General features: G+C 29.4%; 1 protein-coding gene across 1 annotated transcript; it reads left to right on the top strand.

The window, feature by feature from the left end:
- Positions 1-326: 326 nt before the first annotated feature.
- LOC142318017 (E3 ubiquitin-protein ligase HERC2-like) lies at positions 327-26,284 on the top strand. The gene is made up of 8 exons (XM_075354548.1): positions 327-471; positions 2,259-2,433; positions 10,370-10,590; positions 11,275-11,431; positions 16,429-16,544; positions 18,324-18,535; positions 22,456-22,550; positions 26,111-26,284. The coding sequence occupies exons 4-8, from the start codon at positions 11,372-11,374 to the stop codon at positions 26,282-26,284; spliced, it is 657 nt and encodes a 218-aa protein (XP_075210663.1). The 5' UTR covers positions 327-471; positions 2,259-2,433; positions 10,370-10,590; positions 11,275-11,371.
- Positions 26,285-26,417: the final 133 nt, after the last annotated feature.

Below are 26,417 nucleotides of genomic sequence, written 5' to 3' on the forward strand. Positions count from 1 at the left end.
GCTCTCTCTCTTCTGGCTGGTGACTGCTGAGCTTCTCTTCCTCGTTCATCACTCTCTATCTTCATGAGATGGAGAAGGAAGTTTGGACCTTACAATATTATATAAAACTTTGCATTCGTGAGTGTTGGGGAACAGCGATCGCCTTGTTTTGTTTAATAGTTTCATGAAGTAAGTAGCTCAGTTGAAGATTATTCCTTGAAAATTCTTAATTTTAAAATCATCCAGACACACATGTTTCCAGAAAGGGTTTGGAGGGACTGCGAGGCTGCCGTCATTTTATTCTGTATCACCTGAAACTGATAGAAAACAGAAACAAAAGAAGCATATCCTCAAGTTAGAGAAAAAAATAGACAATTGAAAATTTGTTCTGCCATTTGCACTTTTAAAGGTGCCTGCGACTGGTGGGGCTACAGCGCCATTGTCATGGGAGTGTTGTGCAGCCAGCTTGTGAGAAGTGGTGCGCTTGTGCAGGTGTGTAGGTATAATGTACTCCTGCTGACATATATAAATTCTATTAAATAAACCATCTAGTGCAGAATATTGAAATAAGACACAGCTTACCTTAATGTTTCATGAAAGTACTTTTGTGTGATCCTGCATCCTCATTTATATGCCTTATCTCAATAATTTGTTCTAGAATGCTTATTAATAGAATTTAAATATAATTCACAGTACAAAGGAATAATTTAAAAAATTAATTTCAGTAAAATATATATGTATAAAGCTATTATTTATTATTATATATCAAGCTATTATATTATTTGTTTTATCAGTGGAGTAGGTGTTTTAAAAAAACATTTTTGTTATTGTGAATGTTTTCACTAATACCATTGATGAAATAGATGTCTGATGAGGAATTACTGTCACACCTTTCATGAGTTGGGAACAAAGTACCTGTTGCTAGCATTAGTTGCATGTCGTAGCAAACTATAGTCATGTGCTTCAGCCTTTACTTTTACTTTTTTTCGATCTGCTTTAAATATGAATATGAACACATCTCCAAGGAAAATCAGAGGGAATTCACTCTTGTACTCCTCCACTCCACCATCTTTGTGCAGGTAATTCTGACCATCATCTTAGCCTGTCATGCCTGTTCCATCTGGAGCATATTCCCCATAATGTTATCTGTTAAGCATGCCAAAATCTGTCAGGCATGCTTCTCTGTATGGCAAGAATCAATTGCACTGGGACATCATGTGGTCCGGTGATCTGAAAATGTCAAAATTTATCTAGAAATATAATAAAGGTTAGTTACCAGGCAGTAAATAGGATATATTTTTAAAAAACTTTTATTGCAAGTTTCACATAAGTCTTAAGCCTAGATAGGTTAAAAATTTCTCAGAAAACATATATTTTCTGTAGCTTTTCTTCAGTTTTTGAAAGAAAAATTTATTACAGTAATAAAATGAAGTTGAATAAATATACAGAAGAATGATTGGAGTAGTACATGAAGACCACCCTCTACATTTGACAATTGTTATAAAACTAGCTATTAAGATTTAAACGTACACAGCTCCAAAGACAAAGAATATATGTATAAAGACAAAGAAGGCTAACTGTATTTGCAAAAAAGGAATCATTCAATGAGTGTGTGTGTGTGTCTGTGTGTCCATCATATACCTATATGACTGATGCAATCTAGCAGAATGTTATGGAATTTATGCCAGCAAATTCATTCATATTTAAGATCCATCAGAGTTTATTTATCACTGAGGAACAGACACTTTTAAATTTTCCTATCAGAGTGCATAGTATACTGTTTTAGATGCTGCAGCTCTTGAAGGCTCTCACTGAAGAATGCTACTGTGTTTTCAAACACACTTGTTTATGTGTACATGGTAGATCTATTCTTTTCTTAATCTATACTTGTACTCAGAATGTGTTAGAGTAAGTTCTATCATCCAAACTTATGCAGTATATCATCCCAAACTCCAAGTATTTCCTTACCTCCTTAAGATATCATTACCAAATTTTCTGCTCCATTATGTGGCATTATGTGAAATTCAGAATTTTATTTAAATGTTCTGGTGGTGAGATATAAAATAATTTAGGGGTGACAGAATTGTTTATCAAATATAATTTTAGTATATATGTTAAACATATATTATAATATATTTTTTTTATTTTCCTCATCTGTAAATACATGTATTAATGAAGTTGTATTTTATACTTAGATTATGGACATTAATGGTGTTGTATTTATAAACCTTATTGTAATGTTTTATTTATAATGTTATTTTATTCTTTTATCGTTTTAGGTTTTTGTTGTATGAAGTACGTCCAGCTACTAGCCATGAAATAAATGCACTAAGAAATCTTAAAATTCTTCATACAGAACATATATGGAAAAGAACTGTGAAGAAAATATTGTATGATGTAAAAAAGAAAAAGTGTTCAGCCAAACCAGATAACTTTGAGAATACCAATATGCAGGTCTGGTGTATATTTATTTTGTTTATGCTGTAATTATTATTTCTTATAATTTCTTGTTAAATGTTTTACTTAGTTGCCCAATTAAAAAAAATAACAAAAAACAATTTTTTTCACATGCATGAACCACTGAAATTTCTTATTAAAAAAAAAAATTGGTTTGTGTGAAACTACGTTTCGCACGAGATTTGAGCATGACAACGTCTTGCAAAGACGAATATCGCAGGTGCTTCGCGCCCATGATATTCGTTGACCTTTGATTGTAATGTCGCAAAAAAAAAACCCTTAATGACCCTTAATCCTTATGAAGCAAACACGTGTTTTTTGAGAAACTGGCGTTGGGCTAGATGAAAATACCAATTAATTAAATTCATCCATGATTTGGATGTTTTAAAAATTACTTGTTTAAACAAATTGAATCGAAGTGATAGTTTAATTAGCTAATGAAACACTTAATATTCCAGTTTTCATTTCATTTAATAATAATAATAATAATTAATATTTAATAATTTTTGCAAGTTTAAATTGAATGATTTGTTCAAAAATAATTATGAACAATTTGTTGTAGAAATAAACTTTAATCAAATCAATGATGATAAATTGTCAATTTAAAACGATGAAATTGAAATCATAAATCAAATTCATGAAATTGCTGTTTTTGAAAAGCCCGCCAAAACCTGCTTGACATGATAGTATATTCCATTGCACGACGGTTAAGCGGTTCAACTTGTCATTAAAACTTCTAAACATTTTTAAAACTTAAGTAAATCAAAATTCTGGTTAAAAAACAGTAATATTCAATTTTTAAATATTATTTGTAGTTTTTGCAAGTTTAACATAAATAATTTGTTTAAATATAATCATGAATAATTAATTATAGAAATAAACTGAAATCAAATCAATGACAATAAATCGAGTGGAAGAGAGATAGATGCGGCACAAACTGAACGCTTAGGCCGATCGTGCCTCTCTCTTGCTCATATGCTTGGCTCAGGTGGAATGGAACAATGAGTCATGCTCTTTCGTGCGTGCTGCCGGCATTCATTGATTTATAAGACGTCACGTCAAAAATATATATATTTCAGGTTATTCAACACATTTGAATTGAGTGTTTTATGGAAATTTCATTTATTATATGTTCATGAGTCAGTGTGTGACTCTATTTATCAACTTTTTTAATGAATTTTTTAAAGAATCTGAATATATATTGGCATGTAATTACAATTATTATTCAAAATAACAATAATAGTAATAAATCTAATCCAGCTAAGTCGTTGCAGTTGATAAACAGAAGACAACATCAATTAAGCCTACTTAACAAAAAAGTAAGGAAATAAATATTTTTGAATCAAATGTTTGAAATAGTGCAATAGTCTGGTAGTAAGAACTTTCTCTGGATATACCAGGGTTGTTCGAAAAGTTCTCAGCCTGATAGAGAGATGCCACAAATTTGAGTAAATGATTATGGTATTTGTCAGTTATAGTTGTTTAGATTTCATGCTGCAAAATGTCAGATGATTGTGTTGTTTGTGGCAAAATTCTATTTTACATTAACTTCAGTCATGTGATCAGAGGTTTACAAAGTTTTTTTTTTATCTTATACTGAACCAATCACTAAAATAAATAACTGTCTTCACTGAAGCGCTCTCCTTCAACTCTTATTTCAGAATTATTGACAGCAACTGGACAATGTGATTTCATAGCTGATGTTACAATAAATTGTACTGGTCACATCAAGAGTGTCTTAATTCACTTTTTATAATACATAAATTCAGTATGTATCATTAAATATATTTTCAAAAATTAGCATGCAAAGCATCATAAAGTTTAACCTAGCACATACAAACAACTTTTTAAAAATTAAAAAAATTTGGTCTTGAATTCTTGAAGTATGAGAAAGTGAATTTTCAAAAAATTACAAATATCAAAAATGGCCATGCAACCATTTAATTTTAGATTGAGTGATTTGATATGGAATGACCCCAGATAATGCTGAAAAAGACGTGTTTGATTACAGTTGTAATTTATCTATTTATGAAAATGTAATTCCCCAAGTAATTAGTATTTTTACAAATATAAAAATTCTCTGATAGGTAACTGAGAAATTTCCTCTATAATATTGTCAGGTAGGTATATAAGTATGTTAATGTAACCTTTTATCATTTTTAATTTATAAGTATATAATAAAAAATGTCAAAAACTAAATCAGAAAATATACCGCTATAATAACCTAGATAAAATTAATAAACTTAATAAAATGTAACCTATCAACTTATCTTTACAAAATAACAAATTTTAAACTATGTAGATCGCTTAATGTAATACATTACAGTACATGCTTAAATATTTTAATATCCTATAGAATATGATTTACTTCTGTTTCCATTAATAAAATAAAAAGATTATAAGTAATTAACACAATACATCAGAACAAAAGTGTAACAATATAAGCAATCATATATTGCTTTAGCCTCTGACAATACTAAATTAGTCCCTTCCTGTTGCAGCTACAGTAACAACAATATAGTTTTTAACTACATGAAAGAAGGGAACTTTACATTTAATATCCATTGTATTAACTAGAAACAAATAACAAACTTCTAACAGAAACTAATAAGATCGCCAAAAACTAATTGGCAATGAATTATAAAAGCACAAACACCATTAATTCTATTTTGTATATCAACTAACAACATAATCTGAAACACCAAACAGCAAGCAGGCAGCCACAAAATGAAAATTCCCTACAGCAGAACAAAAATTCTCTTTGTTCGGATTAATTTATTCGCTTCTGTATGTATATATATTTAATACTGATTTATTTATTTTATATAGAAGGAGCAGGCTGATGATGCCCTACAGTTTTTTTTATTTAAGTTGATTTTTATAGTGTATGAAAAATACTAATCCTTAGCAGGATTCATATCCAGTAACTTCTATGTAAAAGATAAAGATGCTACAATTCAGTACATTTATAATTATTAGTACTTGTTCATGGGAAGTTTGTATAATCCTTACCAGTGCTTAGATATGATTGGAGGAGTGTATTTAATCCATTGTTAGAGAATAAGATGATTAATTTTACTACTTTACTTCAAAGTAGTAACAGCACTTCGCTGTTATTAAATAATTATTTATTTATTTCACACCATGGTAATTTCATGCTTATGGCCAATTACAGCTACCTGTTAGCTTCTTTTTTATAATGAGTAATTATAAAATAATAAGGCGCAGGTGCTGCCACTTTTCTGTGAAGGTCAGCATGTAGCATATATGCTTATTCGAATAAAAGTGAATTTTAGAAATTATTGTGTAAATCATATTGAGTATTTGTTTATTTTTTGTGCCGATTGAGTATTTGTTTATTCTTCAGAAAAATTTTGACAATATTCTAATTATAAGTCACTAGTTTTTTTTTCCAAATTTCTATTCCTAATGAAATTTAAGGGCTTATAATATAAAGCAATTTATATTGTGTTTCAGAGTCAGCCTCCTGAATCAAAACCAAAAAAGGAAAGTGAAGATAGTGTTGAGAAAAAAGATCATAGTAGTGACCAACTTCCTCTTGGTTCTGGTAAAATTATTTCTTTTTTGATAAATGTTAATGTAAATTGTAATAATTATACCTTAGTTTCTATCTTTTAAAGTAAAATTAATTTGAAGAGTTACTGGTATTAATAATTTATTTTTATGTAACAACATTCTTGCTTATCCTACCAAAAACCCATAAAAACAATTTTTAAATTTCATGCCTTAAGTTTTTTATGTCTATATTGATCACAACTTAAATGGAAACTAATTCGCATTTTGGTGGATTATTAATAAGCTAAGAGATATTGATATTTTCGAAAATAGTCTAGTATTTAATCACGAAATATAGTCAGTTGATTGGCCGAGAAATTACTAATGATATATTATTGAAGGTCCTGCATGTGGAATTTCAACAAATGATTTGGGTGTATGTAAAGTAATTTAAATTTTTACCTAATTTGCTCTCAACTGAGGTAAAAAGAATTTCATATTAATGTAGCACAGAACAAGCAGAATGTAACACAGAAATACTGATTATAACTTTTCTCACACTGTAGAAACTAATGATGAAAGTTGAATGTAACCTAAAATCAATGCTCTATGATAACTGTATATTATTGAAAACATTGTAACTCTTGTAGGGCAAAGATAGCAAGGTGGGTTAACAACAGAGTCTGAATAAGCTTTACTTAATTTTTACTTGTACAAAGACCAAATCCATTCAACTGGAAATTTCTTCATGATAAATTTTCTGCCAATTTTTACACCTACACATAAATTTTTTTAACTAAACTCTTTGAATCCCTTGAAGGTTCAGTATCATCTTATTCTGGATTTGGGTATATGTGATTTCTGTTTATTCCTCTTTGTAACCATTATAAATTCTGACATAAAATACAAATAAAATTGAATTGGTGTATTTAAATTGGTGAATTTATTTGTATTTTATTTTATTGTAAATTATTTGTTATATGGATTTCCTAATACGTCAACAAATGATATTTTTTTAAAAAAACGTAAAAATAAAATTAATAGCAGCATGATTCATTAGTTATCAAGTTCCTTCTTAAAATAGAATTTTAAGAAATATGACATGTGAGTAAAAATGAGCAAACTTTTCTATATAAAGAGTATTACGTTTGTATGAGTACACATACTCACACAGACTTGGGCAATTCAGAGAAATAGTGGTGGGATAGACCTTTGACACCATCGAAAAGCGTCAGTTATATGCGGGACATCGTCGTGGTTAGATGAGTCTTGTGAGTATTTAAAAAAAAAACCATCAGAAAAATCATAGACTGATTTGTGCAGAATACAGGTATGAAAATTTGATATCAAAGGTCACTCCATAAATACATTCATGGATTTATCAGAAGATTTCTTATCCATCGATTTTTTTTATAACATTAAAAAATATTGAAATTATAACATGTTAAAATGATAAATTATGTATAAAATTGAAATTAAAATTAATTTTGGATTGGCCAATTTCTTACTCCCATAAGTATTAATAAGATATTTTGTTAAATTTAGATGTATACAAGTAGTTATGTAATAGTGGTTCTACAAACTTTAGTAGACTAGTTATGGGACTTTATCACCATTTTTCTTTATTTTTATAAGTAACGTGTATTATCCATCGCCATTAGAAATATTCTTTGATGTGTTGAGTTATTTTAATTTTTTGTAAAACTCAAGAAAAGCATAAGCAACATAGCCCTAGTACATTTTTTTGCAAATCCCAATGTAGTAATTTTATTTTATTTGTTTATTAAAAATTTATTGTTATAAAATTATGTTTCTGTGTTTTATTTAAATTTGGTGTTTTACATGAAGCTCACATCTAGTGATAATGTCACTTAGCAGGTTACAATTTGACAAGTGTGTGGATATAAACACAATAAGACAAAATCAAATTTTCAGAAATTATGTGAACAACTGGAAAAGAGGTGGACTGTGTACAGTGATAGTGTTCACATTTCAAAAGAAAGCTACAACTAAGTGTAAAGAAATATTGTTTTAATGCCCTAAGATTGTGTACATTTTAAATAAACCTTATATTTTCTTCTAATCTTCATATTTATCTTTTAACGTCGTAGTATCTTTTCACTTATTACAATAATTTAACTTATGTAATTTAAAATGTATCTTCTATGGGAAGATCATTTGGTTTTATTTTAAGTATGCTCCTTCTTTGTATAACTCTTTGCCAACTCTATGTATAATTCTTTAGTGCCTATATTTTTCCACCACTTATCCTATGTTGCTGTTATTGCTTTCTTTTTTATATTTGTTCATATTGTCCTTTACTTTTTATGTTACCTTTCTTAATTCATTAATTTTTCTGTAGAGCCTCTTACCTTTTTCACCCTTCCTGTTCTTGTATTTTCTTATGGCTTCAATTTTTTTCAGTCATCATTCCATAATTTGTGACCTTTTTTTCCTCTTCATGAAGTCTATTATTTGTTCTGTTGCTATTTTTGAGACTTTTTCATATTCACCAAAATTCATTTGCATTACATCCTGCATTGCCCTTCTCTTTAATAATTGAGGTAATAAATTTGATCACTATAAAATGTATCAATACACAAAAGCGCACAATAATAATAATGTACTAAATAAACAGACACAATTCAGTTATAAAACAGTTTTAAATTGCACATTAAAGATATATCTGCTTGATTAGGAAAAAAATAACATCTGTATATTCCAGGATGAGAACAATGTCACCAGTTACTGAAGAGGTTCAGAGATAGTTTCCTTGTGTCACTAAAAAGTTAAAAAAAATTTTTTTCCATGACTGACGTAAAAAAAATTACTGAGTGAAAAACTTTCAAATTAAAGATTTAATGATTCCAAATTCTCATTTACTTCTATCAAAATTCCCGTGACATAGTTTTTGAATTGTTCTGAATGGCATAGCATTTTTCAAATCAAGTTTTATCTACAATGTTGCTGAAAAATAGGGTCTGGTTTTTTACATGTTTTTAATTAATTCTATCTTCATTGGATTGCTTATTTTAAGTAAGAATGATAATAATAATAATAATAATATTATTATTATTATTATTCATAAATTGTAAGTGCACAATGTAGAACACTGTTAGATTGATTTAAAATATAATATAGCATAATAAATTTACTGTATTTATTTTGTATAAATTTACAATTATACACTAAAGAAACATGATGTAGTCTAGTCAGTACAAAATAAATAGTATCAAAAAATTTTTAATTAGATGATCAAGTTTTAAATTGTACATTTTTTATTTAAAAATGCTCTTGACATACTTCTGAATATTAAGGGTTGGTGAATTAGATTATTACATTTTTTCATCTTAATAAAGGCTTATTATTAAACACTCAATGCCATTCAAGGAAATGTATAGGGTTTTCCCTGCAAAAACATTTTTAAGAAACAAATTTTTTATGATGGATTCTTACTTAAATAAGTATTACCCTACTTTACTGATAAGTCAGTTTTATACAACCAATTTCTGAATGAGTATAAAGTACTTAATTTATGACCATATTATATGCATCCATAAGATAACATGATATGCTCATGAAGATCTGAATTTAGTTGAAATTGATTTCTCTCTTTCATAAAAAGTGTGATACATTCATAAACATAGTAAAGATAATAAACAATTTTTTTTAAATCTGTCTTCAATATCTATTACATTTCAAACCAAAAATCACTTGATTGCCCTTTTTCTGGATGAAATACTTAGTTCTTATACACCTATTAGCAGCTTAACTTCAAAATTCAGTTTTATAAATCAGTTACAGGAATACAGTAACTTTTTTCTATTTTTATAGAAATGCTGTATAAAGACTGTAATTAATATTTCAAGAGGGGTAAGATAGTTTTGCAACAGTGAAATAATGCACTGCATACAAATATATATGAATTTGTTTCACTTTATTAGTGAAATTTGTTACATTAAGTTGAAAAAACAAAGCCTCATAATTATAACATAAGATGTCTTAATTGATAAGAATATTTTTCTGAGATTTTGCCAAAAAAAGGTGTGTCTGTAATTTGGGTAGAACTGAAAAAAAGTAAAATACAATTTTTCATAAAATAAAACTGAATAAAACTGCATCAAAAAGTAAAAATGCTTTTTAATTTTAGAATTTTTTTTTAATTTAGAGTTTTTAAAGTCATTGCCAAATTGAGTGTTAGCAAGTTATTGGTAATTGTTTTTTTAATAATTTGATTCCAAAACTTAAAATTGGTAAGAGATGAAAAAGTTTTATTTTTTGTGTACTTTTTAAACGTTTTATGTTTTCAGCCAAATAACATTAAGATTGAGGCCAAGACTCTCCTCAAACTTCCCAATCTGTCTATCCCTAATTGCTGATTTGATAACAATTAATGAGTTTATCATTTATTTCTCAGGTGCTGCGGAACGAATGTGGTGTTTGGAAAAATTAAGAGAGTTGATGTGTTCACCACTTGGAAAACTTCTTGATATACCTGCATTTCTTCAAACAGATCGAGTTGATTCATCTTTAGCAAATTTAGTACATAGTTTACCTCAAGCATTATTACGTCAGTATGAATATGAAGATCCTGCTGTGAAGGGTGGAAAACATCTTATGCACAGTCCTTTTTTTAAGGTAAACATGTTATATAAATATTAAAAAGATCTCATGTGGATACCACATGACTTCTTTATACAGCTATAAAATTACATATACACATTTTTTACAATGTGTTTCTTAATCTTTTTACAATCTGAGGTTAATAATTAGTAATAAATCAATACATTTAAATTTAAAAAAGTTAAAAAAAAGGAGATAGTCGAATTTGGACCGACGTGCCTTCCTCTTGTAAGATCTAAATATTTCATTAATTAAAATTTTATTTGGCTATAACTCGGGAACCAATAAAAATAAGTACCACTATATCATTGAAAAACTCTCAGTGATGGCTTATTGCTACAGTTAAGAAAAAGTCAAAAATCCAAATTGTTTGGATTTTGGGCTATTTTGAACACTTTTGGTCCAGTCGAAAGAGGAGGTGCACAACTAGATATTATAATAGTTACAAAAAACAAAATTTGAATATCCTACGGCTAATTGTTTTTGAGTTATGTAAGATACATTTATACGTACAGACGTCATGCCAAAACTACTCAAATGGATTCAGGGATGGTCAAAATGGATATTTCCATTGAAGTCTGAAAACCAAAATTTTTCAAAATCACAATATTTCCTTTACTGTACAAGGAAGTAAAAAATGTTGTACTTCTATAAATATTAAACTTTCTATTTATAAAATATGTGTTATATACTTTTTAGGCATTGGGTAGCACTTGCTTGTGATCTGAATGTGGATGCTACATCATATTGTGCTGACCGGCACAAATGGTCTTGGTTTCAACGCTACTGTTTAGCTATGAGAGTTGCAGCAGCGTTAATTCATCGAACTCAACTTCCAGCTACATTTTGTGCTGAGGTACAATACATATTACTGGTTATTATTAAAAAAATTCTTAGTTTATTTATTTTAGGTGGGTATAAAAATGATTTACGTTGTGCAGCTTTTTATCAGGAGGTTGTCAGTCTTTATTGTCTTCATGTATTTATTTACGAGGGATATCTCTAAAGTAAAGATTGCTGGGAAATTTCTCTCCTTTTTGGCGAACCTGTATTGTTCATGGCCATGCTAGTAATGTACACACTGCAATGTTTCTGTAAATTGTCATGTTGTAGTATCTTTGATTATGTTTGAGTTATTACATTATAAAATAAAAGCAAAATCGATATTGCCGCAGACTGTGAAATACGTGGAGTCATATGTTTTTGAATTGTCAAAATATTAAGCCGGCTGAAATTCATGACAGTTGGTTGCTGTGTATGGTGATAAATCTAATGAATGAATGAAATGTCTGAAAATGGTGTAAACGGTTTAGAAATAACAGAATTAATGTGCATGATGAGGAACAAGGCCCTTGATAATCACAGCGGACTTGTTGAAACGCGTCGATGATGAAATCAGAAAAGATCATCGCAACGATTACTGACCTGGTCCTTCTTTTTCCTGGTGTTTTAAGAGCTGTTATTGGTCGCATTGCTCATGATCATTTAGGTTTCAGAAAGGTTTGTGCACGTTGGGTGCCAAACATATTAACGGAACATCACAAAAAAATCTGAACGGGATCTGCTTCAGAATTTTTGATGCACTACACAGGAAAAGGTTATGAGTTGCTTAATTTAATTGTTACTGGCAATGAAACATCCGTTTTGTATTACATGTCAGAGTGAAAATGGCAGTCAAGTGAATGACATCATCCTCAATCACCAACCAAACCAACAAAGGTCAAGCCACAGCCATTTGGACACAAACTGATGGTCACAGTCTTTTGGGATCAGTTTGGCATACTGCTGATTGATTTTATGCCATGTGGAATGACTATAAATGCAGAAGCTTACTGCGAAACTGTACCTAAGTTATAGCACACCATTCAAAATCAGTGATCTGGGCAGCTGACCGATGGCATTGTCCTGCTGCACAATAATGCATGTCCACATTTTGCGGGTCCGACATGTGATTTACTGAGAACATTGGATGAGAAATTTACAATCACCCACCACATAGGCCAGACTTAGCTCCTTCCGATTGTTTGAGAGATTGAAAGAATTTTTTAGAGATTTTTTTACAATGAAACGGTCTTTACTTTAGAGATAACCTCTCGTACCATGTGTAACATGAAAAAACCACTTAAAGTTAAAATTAAAATGTGTTAAAGGAAAGTTTTATTCAAAAAGTTGAATCTGTGGTCAAAATGTGTTTAATTCTTTGGCTTACTGTATTGGGTATTTTGTTGTTTACTTAACTTTTAGGAAAAAAAATTCACTGTTATGAAAATTTCATTTTTTATGACTTTTTTAGTTCAAGAATGTATTATGAAGAAGACCTGCCTTCTACATTATAATACACTACAGTAGTCTCTTTCTTAACCATTTTTCATTCAACTGATCACTCCGTCAGCCAACTTTTGTCTTTTAAATAGTTAATCAGTGGTACAAAGGAAATAATTTAATTATTCATTCAATCATCTTATATAAATCATACTGACCAACATCACTGATCGTGATTTGTTTTTAAAAAAATTATTAAATTTTATTAGTCAAAGGTCAGCTATGAATTATATTTTCTATATGTTATAGTGTTCAGATTTATAACAAATGGAATGCTTAGATTTAATTTTATTGTATTAGTTAATGAGCTATTTCATTATATCATTAAATAGAGTGTATTATAAACAAATGGACTGTCTAACCTAACATCAAAAGAATCATTTGCATGTATTTATTTTTTTGATGTAAAGAAGAATAGTGAATCTGTCTTACATTTTAATTTAAATCTCAGGTGATTAACTGAAAATGAATTCTAAAATTAAATATTAATATATGAATTAAAATTAAATATTTTGGATATTTAATTTTAGAATTTTTTTAATGTGGACATGCATTATTGTGCAGCAGGACAATGCCATCGGTCAGCTGCCTATTTATTTCTGTTAGGTTATTTATTTCTGTTAGTCTATTTATTTCTGTTAGTAATTCTACATCGCTGGATCTAGTGGAATAATTAGACTAAAAAGAGATTTAAAGTTTTCTCTTAAATGGATCCTGAATGTAGATAATTAATATTACATTCATTGCATTGAAACAGTGTATATAACATTTAGGTCTAGTCCATATTCATAAATAAATAAATTTTTTAATCTGATTTATTAATCAGTCATATAACATATTCTGGCAACCTGTGAGTAGGGTAAGTTACTGAGATCAGACTATAAGCCCATTGTTTAGAAAAAGCTACCTTTAAAAACTTTAATTACAATTTAAGTTGATGATTAAAATTTCCCTTATCCATGGACCTTTCCTTCCTTTTTGAAAGACATTGTGATTTTTTTTTAAAGAACCTTAAGGAATACAATTACTTAATTTTAAATGCAGATAAAACTTGCACTGTGCTTCTCAAGAAACGAAACATTGTGAATTGCATAGTTAGATATTTCATTAATGGTAATGATTACTTCTGATGCCTGTAGCATGAAATTTCTTGTTATTGTTAGATGATAAATTTTCATAGGATGATCAAATCGTACTGTTTTGTTCTAATGCACATTAATTAAATATTTCATTTTTCAATATTATTTAATTGTATTTATATGTTTATAATAATAATTCACCTCTGAAAAATATCATCTCTTTCAATTTCTTTCAAAAAGGAAGAAGGAAGAATAAGGAAAAAGAATGAAAGGTAAGGAAGATACTATGCCCACAGAGAAACTACAAAACAACTAACAAAAGAAAATACCTCAAGCTTATCTCTAAAGTAAAGACCATTTCTTTATTAAAAAAATCTAATCTGCAAACTTAATAAATATTCTTTATTTCTCTTAGACTACATATCTTACACTACTTCTGTATATAATCACCACATGAATTAAGACATTTATTGTAACAATAAACTAGCTTCAATATACCCTTATCGTGTTTTTCTGTCATTAGTCCATTTATCCACTGATTTACAGCATTCTTAAGTCTATCGTCACCTGTGAATTGCTTACCTTTTGACAGTGTTCTATCATCCACCTCTTGCAAGGTCAAGAGACATCTTAAGATACTCAGGCTGTGACTTACTGAACAGCAATATTTTATTGACTGGTTTATCTAAATCCTGCAGAATATTGATTTGATTATTTTTTAAATAGCCATCTGATAATCCTTGTTATTACCTGAATTGTATGGAGTTTTACCTATCCAGCTGAATCTTAAATACTGTCAGATCTCTTCCAGAGATTTATTTATTATTATTGTGTACAGTGTAATAAACATATTAATACATATGTTCATTTGTATTCGTTATGATAAAATAAATGAAGGAAAATGAAAATGCATATCATGTCAAAATGTAGCTGTTTACAAGTTAGTAAAAAATTTAATTCATTGGCATAGATAAAATAAACATTTCTTTCCGTGAGAATATTTTATGATTTTGCTGAGTTATCATGGTAATCATTAATATAATCCCTTTGAAAAGTAGCTATACACCTATATAAACACTATTGTATCATGAGGGATTGTATTCCATGTCCCTGTAAGTAGTTTTTTTTAAGAGGTTGGTAATCCTGTGTTGTGTGCTTTGCTTATGCGGGACAGGATGCCAACCTTGAGATGAGAAGTATGTCTGGTTCTTTGTTGTACATTGTGTGATCATCCCCTTCGATCATAAAAATGTTATTAACTTTAGAACAGTGATTATTTCTCATTGAATAAGTCTTCCATGAGCATAGTGGGTACACATAGATAATGAAAGACCAGTTTTCCTTTAGATTTCCAGGTACACTAGTTTCTAATTGACATAGTGTAAGAACACTAATCAAGAAATTTTAGGAGACAGAATCGGTAAAGGACTGACTGGGTGAAGTAGCAGACTATCAATACTCAAAGAAAAACTTCAAGACCTAGCTACTATGCAATGTAGTCCCAACGAGTCGTTTGAGAAAGTTGGCCCTACAGAATCTATTAGTGTTGCAACTGCACACAAGGCAGTTCATAAGAAGCTCAGTCTCATCCTATATAAATTAAAAGCGGTTTAAAGTTTATCTGCCACAGTCTTTGGAAAGAGAATTAAATTTGGGTAAATGGTTTCATGTGGTTCTTGAATTTACATGACCAAAAGATTGAGGAGCAGATTGTAATATCTGAAAAAAGAATAGGTAACCCAATATTCTTCATGGAAGCAATACAGTTCATTATTGTGAAGTCATTAATCAGTTGTGGGAGAGCTAACCAAGGACAAAGTTAATGCTCAGATTAAACAAGACAGTGCGACTGAGCATACAGCCAAGGCAGTCCATGAAATTACTGCAAGAGGTTTTCAGAAATAGAATCATTTGTAAGGCCTTATGGCCGCCTTATTCTCAAACTTAAGCTCACCAGATTTTTATTTTTGAGGTTATGCAAAATGTAATGTTTAAAAAGAAAATCCCCATAGCCTTTGAGAATTTCAAAATGCTATTCATGATTTCATCAAGGTCAACAACTTTTGAAAGTCTTCCAGAACAAGAAGAAACGCTTGCAAGTATGTCTGGGATGTTCATGGTGACCATTTTCAACAACTACTGTAAAGTAAGTTAATGTTTTATATTGTTATACTAGTGCATGACAGGTGTATAGCTACTTCTCGAACACTTTGTACTTTTTAAAATTTGTGAGTCAGATTTTAAGTTATGAAGCAAACTAAGTAAAATCTAGAGATTGAAATTATATAGAGTTCAATGTTTTGCAAATTCAATACATTGTAGCAGAAATAAAAAGAAGCCTTTGATTAGCTATGTACATAGGGGTTTTTCTGTTTTTTTTTTAAATTGTGTATTTGTAAATGTATGTAAGATTAATTATTTATTTATTTTTTTTTAATATCTTTTTTTTCAGGTCCAAAAGAAAATATCAGAAGTTGCTCCAAGAATTGGTGATGTCAAGAATAATCATGAAAATCATAATTTGTTTAAACAGGATCATGATGAACAGCTTTTAATGTGGTTAAATAGGTGTGACAAATTGTTGATGATTTAGTTAAAATATTAATGTAATTATGATGGATTATTATAATCAATAACAATTATAATTGTTATTCATTAACTGTTAATAATTAAAAATAAAAATGTGTTATTACTGTATGAAGTGCATAAAAAATTTTTCATTGTTGGGATATTTTCTTTTGATTAGTGATAAATTCATCTGTAATAGTGTTTATAAATAATGTTCATTATTATAATTATGTTGATCACATAAGTCATATTAAAGATTTATTTATTAGAATAGATCAAGGAAAAGGATCAGAAATAGAATATAAAATGTAGTATGTTAAATGTAGAAAAAAATTGTATTTAAAATTCATTTTATTTAATATAAATACAGGTTTTCTTTTAAAAAAACAAAGCAATTAATTTTAAAGTAAGAAATATACATATATAAAGCTGGATTCAAAATTGAATAGTATTGGAATTATCTGCTTATATTTCTTTTCCTATATATATTGCAATTTTCTTGAAGAATCTTGAAATGGCAGCAAAATAACTAAACTGCCCAAAAGAAATCGCAGAGAAAGTGGAGCTAAAAATCGTCAAAAAGATGGAATTCATGGTACATCAAAAATTCCTCTCAAGTCTCTAATTATAAAATGTAGAAAAATCTACAAAGCTAATAAATTTAAATATCTGGGATAAATAATCAAAATCAATGGATTTAATAAAAAAAAACAGTAAATCAATGTTTAGATACAGAAGCCAATCAAACAAGTATTACAAAAATTGACAAACTAACAAAAGATATTTACAACAAAAAGAACATCTCAATTAAAGCCAAAAACCAGCCATTGCAATACAATAATCAAACTAGAAGATGTGTAACTTATCACAATACATCTATAGTTGAAATCATGTGAAATATTTAAAAAAAAAAACAGGAAAATCTTGAGAAAAATCATAGGACCGATAAAAGTAGGTGAAAATGGGTATAAATTCAGAAGTAATAAAGATCTTTACAAATATAATAAAACTGAGAAAATGTCAGATTCTATCAAAAAAATAAGAACCAAGTTCTCTGGCTACCTCATGAGAATGAATGATAACAGGCTCACAAAACAAATCTTCAATCCCATTTGTAACAAAAAGAATGGAAATCAATGGACCTCAATAATTCAAAAAGACTAAAAGGAATGAAAATTTCTAAAGAAATAGTGCGAGGTAGAACAGAGTTCCGCAAACTTGCACAAGATTTCAAGGATTTCCAAGAGAAGGAAAAAACCATCTAATGTCTGGACAAAAGAGAGAATGCAAAAAACAAAGTAAGAGAATGAACTGTTGAAAAATCATTTAAGAAAACACCCAAAAGAAAAAGAAATTATGAAAAATGTTACTTCATTTGGTTTTCTGATGAAGGAGACTAAAAAAAAATGCTTAACTAACTATAACTTCTGGTGCATGCATAACAGTAAAGTGGACTTCTACATATATGTACATGTTTACACATATAGAATCGTATAAACGTCATATTTCTATAGATTATGTACATGATTATATACATATGTTTTCATCGATTCTCATCTAGTAAATTAGTTAATATTTTATAAATCCACTATTTTAAGCTTTTCAAGTTACCAGCAATATATTTAATTAAAAATAACTTTAAACATGAAATTTTTTACAAGTTCATCTTTTAAGAATTTTGAGTTGCTTAATGTTAAGTGTGATAAATTTTTCTTTTATATTATCATTTTTCACTTCAGACTTATTTGTTTATATATGCGTGTTATTGTTAATTTATAGACAACCAGAAGATTGGAGTTTATCATGGGGTGGTAGTGGAGCTATTTATGGTTGGGGTCACAATCATAGAGGACAACTGGGTGGTGTTGAAGGAACAAAAGTTAAGTTGCCTACTCCTTGTGAGGCATTATCTGCATTACATCCAGTTCAACTAGTTGGAGGAGAACAAACTTTGTTGGCCGTCACATCTGATGGAAAAGTGTACGCTACAGGTAATATTTTTAACCTTAATTCAGATGATTATTTTTTTATTTTGTATCGTGCACTTTTTTGTGGATTTAAGCTACTAAGCTACAAGTGATAAAGTTAATATGTTAACTAACCACAATATTAGAAAAAGAAAGTAATAATAATAATAATACTGTACCTTTTCCATTATTGGAAGTTATTATGACTGTTTAATATACCCAAAAAAATAAACTTATTTCCCTGCTGTTCATCAAAAAAAAACCTATACATTAAAATATTTGAAAGTATTTCTTTATGGTGCTTTACAATAAGGCAATAATCAATTTGTTTAACACATTCAGTGCCAAGGATGCACCTGTGGTCTAATTTCATAGTCTAAAATTCCAAATACATGATTAGTGTGTTTTTTTTCTATTGACTTCTGCTACAGTATATATCTGTTGCAGCATGTAATTTATAGTATGAGTAATGTTAAGTAGATGTGCAATTTGAATTTGTGATAAAATTAATATTCTGATTGATAGTATAAATAGGTCCTCCACAACAAAGTGATGGCTAAATGTGAAGAAGAAGACCACCAAGTCAATTAAATAAACAAAATAAATATGGAGACTTAAACCAATGATGGTGATGGTGATATGGTAGGTGATTCATCAAGTAGCTTGGTTTCTTGTAAAATACAAAATACACTGTGACAATAAGTTAGATATTTTTGCTGATGAATTAATTCCATTCATAAGTGTGAGGCTTGTCTCTGGGAATGTGGAAGTGGAATTTTGTAGCATATGAAAAATGCCATGGCTGACCAAGATTCGAACCTAGGACCTCCAAACAAAAGGTCGAGATGCAGCCACTCCACCAAGGAAATTGGCAATCATTATTTTTATCTTTTAGCTAATGATAAATTTTTTGGACTTTCTTAATGTAAAAACAAATTGTTACGTTAAAAATTTGAAGAAGGAAGAATCACTATTTTATTGAGTATTTTTCTGTGATAAATTTTTACTTCAATAATCGTCATATAAGTTTTCACCACTCATCTCATCCATCTGCTAACCCCATGATCCTAGTTTTTATTTGTAAAACCAGTAACATCACGGATCATTGGAAATTTACCTCAAACATGTTCACTTTGAGTTAACATATATGTATCTTAGTAAGAATACAAATCTCATTTGTATTAAAGAGAAATTACCTTGTTAGAAAGAATGTTGATAGAAGCATTTGACAATTGCAAGAAAAATGAAGGTGACATAACATAAATCTTATACTAGCCCTTTTGCATTACCTAAAACTTATAAAAACACTGATATTTTAACTGCACATGAACCCATAATTAGATTCAGTTGTGTAGACTAGTTGAAGGCCTTCTCTTTCAGTGTTGATTCATATTGCTGTATTCAGCAGTTGCATTCTTCAGTTTTAAGCAAGGCCGTAAATTTTTTTGTAATTTCTGGATAAAGTTACACAATTATAAATGTTCTGCAAAAAAAATGTTTCTGACCACTGTTCACAAAATTCCACACTAAACGCCAACTTTTTGAAAAAGTATTGGACTTTATGATAAATTTGAGAATTTTCAAAACTTCGTACTCCATTGTTTTTGGCTGTTTATATATCTAAATGAAACCAAGCTTCATTTAATTAAAAAAGATTGAAACACCCACACCAGCTCAAATAAAATATTTGTTTGAACAACTGTGGGATGGGTAGAAAGTTTTGTTACACTGTAATAGAATCCAGCTTAATTGAACTCTACTACTGCCAATTCTCACCAGTGATATTGCTCACTTTTGCTGGGAAAGGTGGGGAGGATAAGCCATCGTGGGGATTGTCCAGTGTGTTCATTCATGGTGAGATAACCTTTATTGTAGTCAAGTGTGGAACAATGGCTGATACAAGTGCTTTCACTGTCTAAGAGCTTTTGTTAGCTTGTGTGTGGCTTCATGAATATTCACACACTGGTAAAACATTGGAGAATATTATGACTGACTTCTTTGTGCATTTTTCAAATTAATCACCATCACAGCAAATGTTACTGACATGTTAGAAGAAGGTCTTTGTAACAGGAAGTGTTATTGATGCCCCATGCATTGGGAGGCCGAACACTCGAGCTGAGACATGTGCTGCTGTGGAGGCATCAATTCAACAGTCGCTGATGAAATCAATCTGCCAAAATTCTGCAGAGTTAGGGATTCCAAGATCAACAATGTGAGACCATATGCAGAAGGACTTGAAAGTTAAATGTTTTCATCCAGCCACAGTTAATGAGTTAAGTGACAATGACCTTGATCAATGTGTTTATGCATGTTAGTTATTGCTTGAATATTTTCCAAGCAAATTATAAAAAAAAACATCGTGTTCTCAGACGAGTGCAGTTTATCAAAGCTCTCTTAATTGAAATGTTTTTTTTTCTGGGTGAAAGACAATCCTCACTTTTTTGAGGAAATCAAACACCAACTGCTTCATATTATGTTTTTGGCTCAGATGACAGCTAAACATCTCCTTGTGGTCCTTATTTTCTCGATGCCACAGTTATCTGAGAATGATTGACAAGTAGTTGCTACTAAAATTAATGGCAAATGGATTGCTGACATCATTATGTTTAAGCAAGATGGTACTTCAGAGCATTTTGCTTTGAATGTCTCCAGTCACCTCATTAAATTTTTCCAACATTTTTTTTTTTTAATCGCTGGACGTGGATCAGAAGTGTTTCTGGCTCCATTGCCTTGGTCAGCAAGAATTCCTGACCTCACCATACCTGATTTTGTAAAAGAAGGTTTTGTAAAAGAAAAGAAGAGATCTAAAAATGCAGATATATCAACAATGAGCAGCCCCAAGATGCTGTTCAGTCAGCATTTGAAATGATCACTCCTGATATACTGTTTTGGATAATCAAAGAGTCATGGAGGCACACACAGCTGTACTTTGAACATGGTGGAACCCAGACAAACATTTTAGATCCGTAGAAGGTAAGCAGCACCTATCCTAATAATTTCATAACTAGTAAGAAGGGATTTCCCACCCAACCCATACAGTAGAGAAGTCAGGTTCTACAAGTTCTTCCTTATGAGTTTAATTTGAGTATATTTCTATCCTTGTTAACAACCGCAACCAGATGTCCAGTCTATTGAGAAAGCTTCTTTAGCGACTTTCCTAGAGACTGTAAAAGCAACTGATTAATGTTTTGCATAAAATTATCTTCACGTAATACTGATATATGGCCACTATGTTTAAAATCAGCTCATTTTCTGTTTCACAAAATTTAGCCAATAAATGAAAAATATTTGATTTATTTGATACTGCATAATTGGGAAAATTGCTCATTAAATCCTTCTAGCATTCAGGATAAGACTTAATGATTAAATGAGTTACATAATAAATATATGCCAGGCATGAAAATGGTAAATTTGTTGTACTGGTAGAAAACTACTAACACAGATTGAAGGATAATGCATCATGTAGTCTGTGTGTTTTGACCTTGTCTAATACAGCCTCAGCAAAATATCTGCCTTGCTAGGAACATGTAAAATAAACATAAGTGTAGGATCGGCATCTTTTAGACTGTGTGACTTAATGAAGTACTATATATCTATTCTCTAAAAGGTTTTGTTTTATATATATATATTTTATTATATATATTATAATAAATATTATTTAAATGTTATTTTATATATATATTTTATATATATATATATTATATATATATATTATATATATATATGCATATTTATTTATTGATTTTCATTAGATATTTGTTATTTAATTGTATTTATTCTTTCATAAATTATTACATTATTATAATCATGAACTATGGATGAAGGTACACTAGATATAAAGGAAAAATCAATCAAAACAATGAAATAAAAATAAATCAATCAAATAAAGCAGTAGGTAATTTTTTGCTGTTTATTTATTTTAAAATATCTTGTTTGTTATACAGGCTATGGTGCTGGTGGTCGTTTAGGTATTGGTGGAACTGACACTGTTTTAACACCGACATTGATTGAATCATTACAAAATGTATTTATTAAAAAGGTAAATTTACATAACCAAGATCATTTTTGAATTATTGTACAAGTGGTGTTTTTATGGTTGTATATTTTTCATTGTTTTTTGTTTTGTATCTCCTCTGATTTGAATGATTGATGTTAAGAAATGGAAGATCTTCGTCATACTTTTCTTTAAACTTAACAAACTTGCCGCAGAAAAAAAATCAGATGCTAACTAATGCTTTTGAAAAATAAACTTTCAGTGAGGCAGGAATATTATGTGCTTTAAGTATTTAAAATAGAGGTAAGGATGTAGAAAGAATTGATTAATGTTTAAGTTGATTGTGTACAATTATGTAAATAATTGGGAAAGAGTATGCAGTTGTCCCATCAAGTAAATAGGTGATTTGCTCAGACATCTCCAGAAAACTCACTAATTTCCTGGTTTGTGTAATCAGAGATTATGGTTGTCATTTGCTAATGTTTAATTGTGCTGAAAGTGGAAAAAAGTACAGTTCCAATAAATTACCACCCCAAACTAGATTTGGTTTAATATTCTGTACACATAAATAAAGTATACTTAAAATATGATTTTATCATTCTTGAACTTTTTTTTATCAAGCTGGGTTGTATCACAGATTTTACAACTTATTATAATCCACATTATTTTATTTGATGTCTTTATTTATTTGAATTTAGGATTATATTTAATATTCAAATACATAAAGTAAATTTTAGTGTATTTGTCTAGTTAACCTTAGTTGTAAAGAAACCTTATTTATTAATTTGGATCCATGATATTGTGCATCTTGGTGCAACTTGACATTCAGCAACTCTTAAAGCACATTACTATGGAATATTTATCAGTTAAACTGTTATGAATAAAATATTAAATAGCAAAGATTTTAATTAAATTAAAGGTCTGTACAGATTTGGCAAGAAAATTAATTTACAAGAACAGCTTGATATTAAGATTTGTACTTTTATTATTATTACTGTTATGATTTGTTATTATTAATTTTTATATTCCCAATTTTTTACTTTGTTAGAATTCAAGGTTGTTAACATTTCACCAAATTATTTGTTAAGTACCTGCACTCATTATAATCATTGCTTCTAGTTAAATTTAAAGTTTTTTTTTGGATTTCAAAATAATATTGCATCAAAAATATTTTTGTTTACATCTATTACAAAAAGTATATTCATGGCACAAAAAATCACCCCAATAAGTATAGCACTCATGTACTGGTAACAAATGAATAAGTATTAGACTGTGTCTTAAGTACCGTGGTGCTGGTGATAGTTGTCTGACTAATTAAAATTAAATAAACATGAAGAACAAAAAGACAGCAATTACTACTTGGCAGTATGTACCTTTGCCACGCCACATGTTGTACACCAAGCACTGCCAATTACTGTATATTAAATGACTTGTACCTGTGTTGAAGTTGTAATGTATAACTTTACACTTTTAGTTATTACTTCTGTTTACTAGAAATTACTTTTTCAACATGATCATTGAAAAATTTGAAAAAAAACATTTAGCCATTGGGTTAAAAATTGAGAACAAGAAACAATATCATTATTAAAAGTATGAAATCATTATAATCATTACTAATTATAAACAATACGTAATTAATGCTTTTATAACCTTTATTTGTAGTAAATTATTAATTTTTAATAATAAACAAAAGCTTACTTAAATTTCTTCATGCATCTAATTCAAACTTGTAGCAAGTTTACTATCCTCACTAAACGAATCACTATCACTGTCACTTTCACTATCAGAGTCTACATGTATAATACAATGTTCTGTCATTTCATCTATCAGTGGTTCCATTTTTACGTGCTCTTTTTTAACATTTTTTACATTTTCACAATAGGGTTTCCAGTCATCTTCATTCATGGAACTAATTTTCTCCGTAGTTAATTTTTTTAACATTTGTGAGAGAAAATGTTGTGTTATGACTCACCACATGTCTTTTAACGGCTGACCATACCACCTCATTCAGATTCAAATCAAGAGTCTAAAAACACGATGCCCATGTTTTTTCAAAAATTCATCCGTGATATTTTTGTACTTTAATTTTATGTTACTTCACTAATTCATATGATTGTAATTTCAGCATTTTTTAACTGTATGGAATATGGGTTTTTTCATATCTTTTGGATATGGGTCATATCTTTTCTTCTAGTTAGAATTTGGCGCTTTATTAATACCTGTATTGATGTATTCCACCAATGTCTGTTAATACAGATTTGGAATCAATTTTTGATGTGCCCATTTCATGAAATTGTCTGTATTCATGTTGTCATGGCAGTTGCCACTTTTTGAACTGGCTTTACAAGTTTGTAATACATTTGGAATAAAACTGATTTCTCCTACAGCATGAATTGCTATTAAACGTTCACCTTTATTAATCAGCCCTCAACAATACCATCAGACCATGACTGTCATACAATGCAAACTTAAAATGTACGTTTCATCCAAATAAACAATTGTAGCATTGCTTTGTCTGCACTTAGCCATTGCCTGCAAATATTCAATTCTTCCACCTGATATTGGATTTCTCAATTAAAAGTGCCCTGTTATTTTCAATTTTACCCCATTTGAAACCTAACTCTTTCAAAATAACAGCTAAAGTTCATTCTCTGCCTTTAAAATCAATAGGTGACTGAAGTTCTTGCTTTTTTTTAAAGTAGGTTATTCATTCTTCTTTGAATGAAATTCATTAACTAACTATTCTTTTAACTACACCTAAATCAAAACTGTCCAGTCCACTGACAGGTTTCAAATGTTGTTTATACTTTTTTGCTGAAAGAACATGTTGGGATGATGATTGAAGAATCATGTCTGTTTTTTCTCTTCTGAGTTTTTGAATTTGTGTTCTTGATATTCCACAAGCAGCAGAAGTTCTTTCTTCACATTTTTGAATGTCAGTTATATGTTTGTCATCAGTTAATTTACCTGCTTTTAGAGCTTCTTTTTTCATGAAATCATAAACATTATTGATAATTTCACGTGCTTGACTCCTAAGTTTTTTTTTCTTAACTGTGGATTTAAATTCTACCGTAACAAACTGCACTAATACCACACAAACAAAAAATAATATGTTACAAAAAATTTGCAAAAAACAATGAGTAGTTATAAAATAATATGACTGCACAAAAACGCTATCCAAATGCCTTCATTGAACACGATATAAACTAGACTAAAGTTTATTTCTTTATACACACATTGTGTAATATGAATGACAGATCTAAATAAAATCATGACAAAAGACAACATCATTTCTAACTGCATGTATAAATTTTTATAGGCCTGTACATAATACCAATCTGAGCATTAGTCATTGGTTAAGGAATTGTCATTGTTTACAAGATTGATTCATTAAGCATTTTTATACATGTAATCAACTCAAGTGGAAAGAAGTGAACATACAGCAACATAAATGTATTGTTTGTAAGTCAAAAATTAAAAAAAATAATAATAATTATGCGCAAAAATAATGTTTTGGAAAACAATAATATAATGAGATGTCAGCACATGACATTTTAAACTCATAGATTCGCTGGGGCAACTATACATATAAATTTTTTTTGTAGGTTGCTGTGAATTCTGGAGGTAATTCTACACATTACACATACTGTACTACATTACGTACTTACACATTCTGTGTAATTCTGGAGGCATTGACTGCAGATGGTGAAGTTTATTCTTGGGGTGAAGGGGATGATGGAAAGTTGGGTCATGGAGATCGTAGGTTTGTTTTATTTTAATTTTCCTATCACATTTTTAATTTCTGTTAACTGTCTGTTTAACATTTATTATTGTTTTTCTTCAAAATGTTGTTAGTTATAAAATTTTTTAAATGAATTGCTTGTAGTAAAAATTATGAATGAATTTATAAAT

Source organism: Lycorma delicatula, chromosome 1 (assembly GCF_047948215.1).
Source record: "Lycorma delicatula isolate Av1 chromosome 1, ASM4794821v1, whole genome shotgun sequence".
In the NCBI taxonomy this organism is placed as follows: Eukaryota; Metazoa; Arthropoda; class Insecta; order Hemiptera; family Fulgoridae; genus Lycorma; species Lycorma delicatula.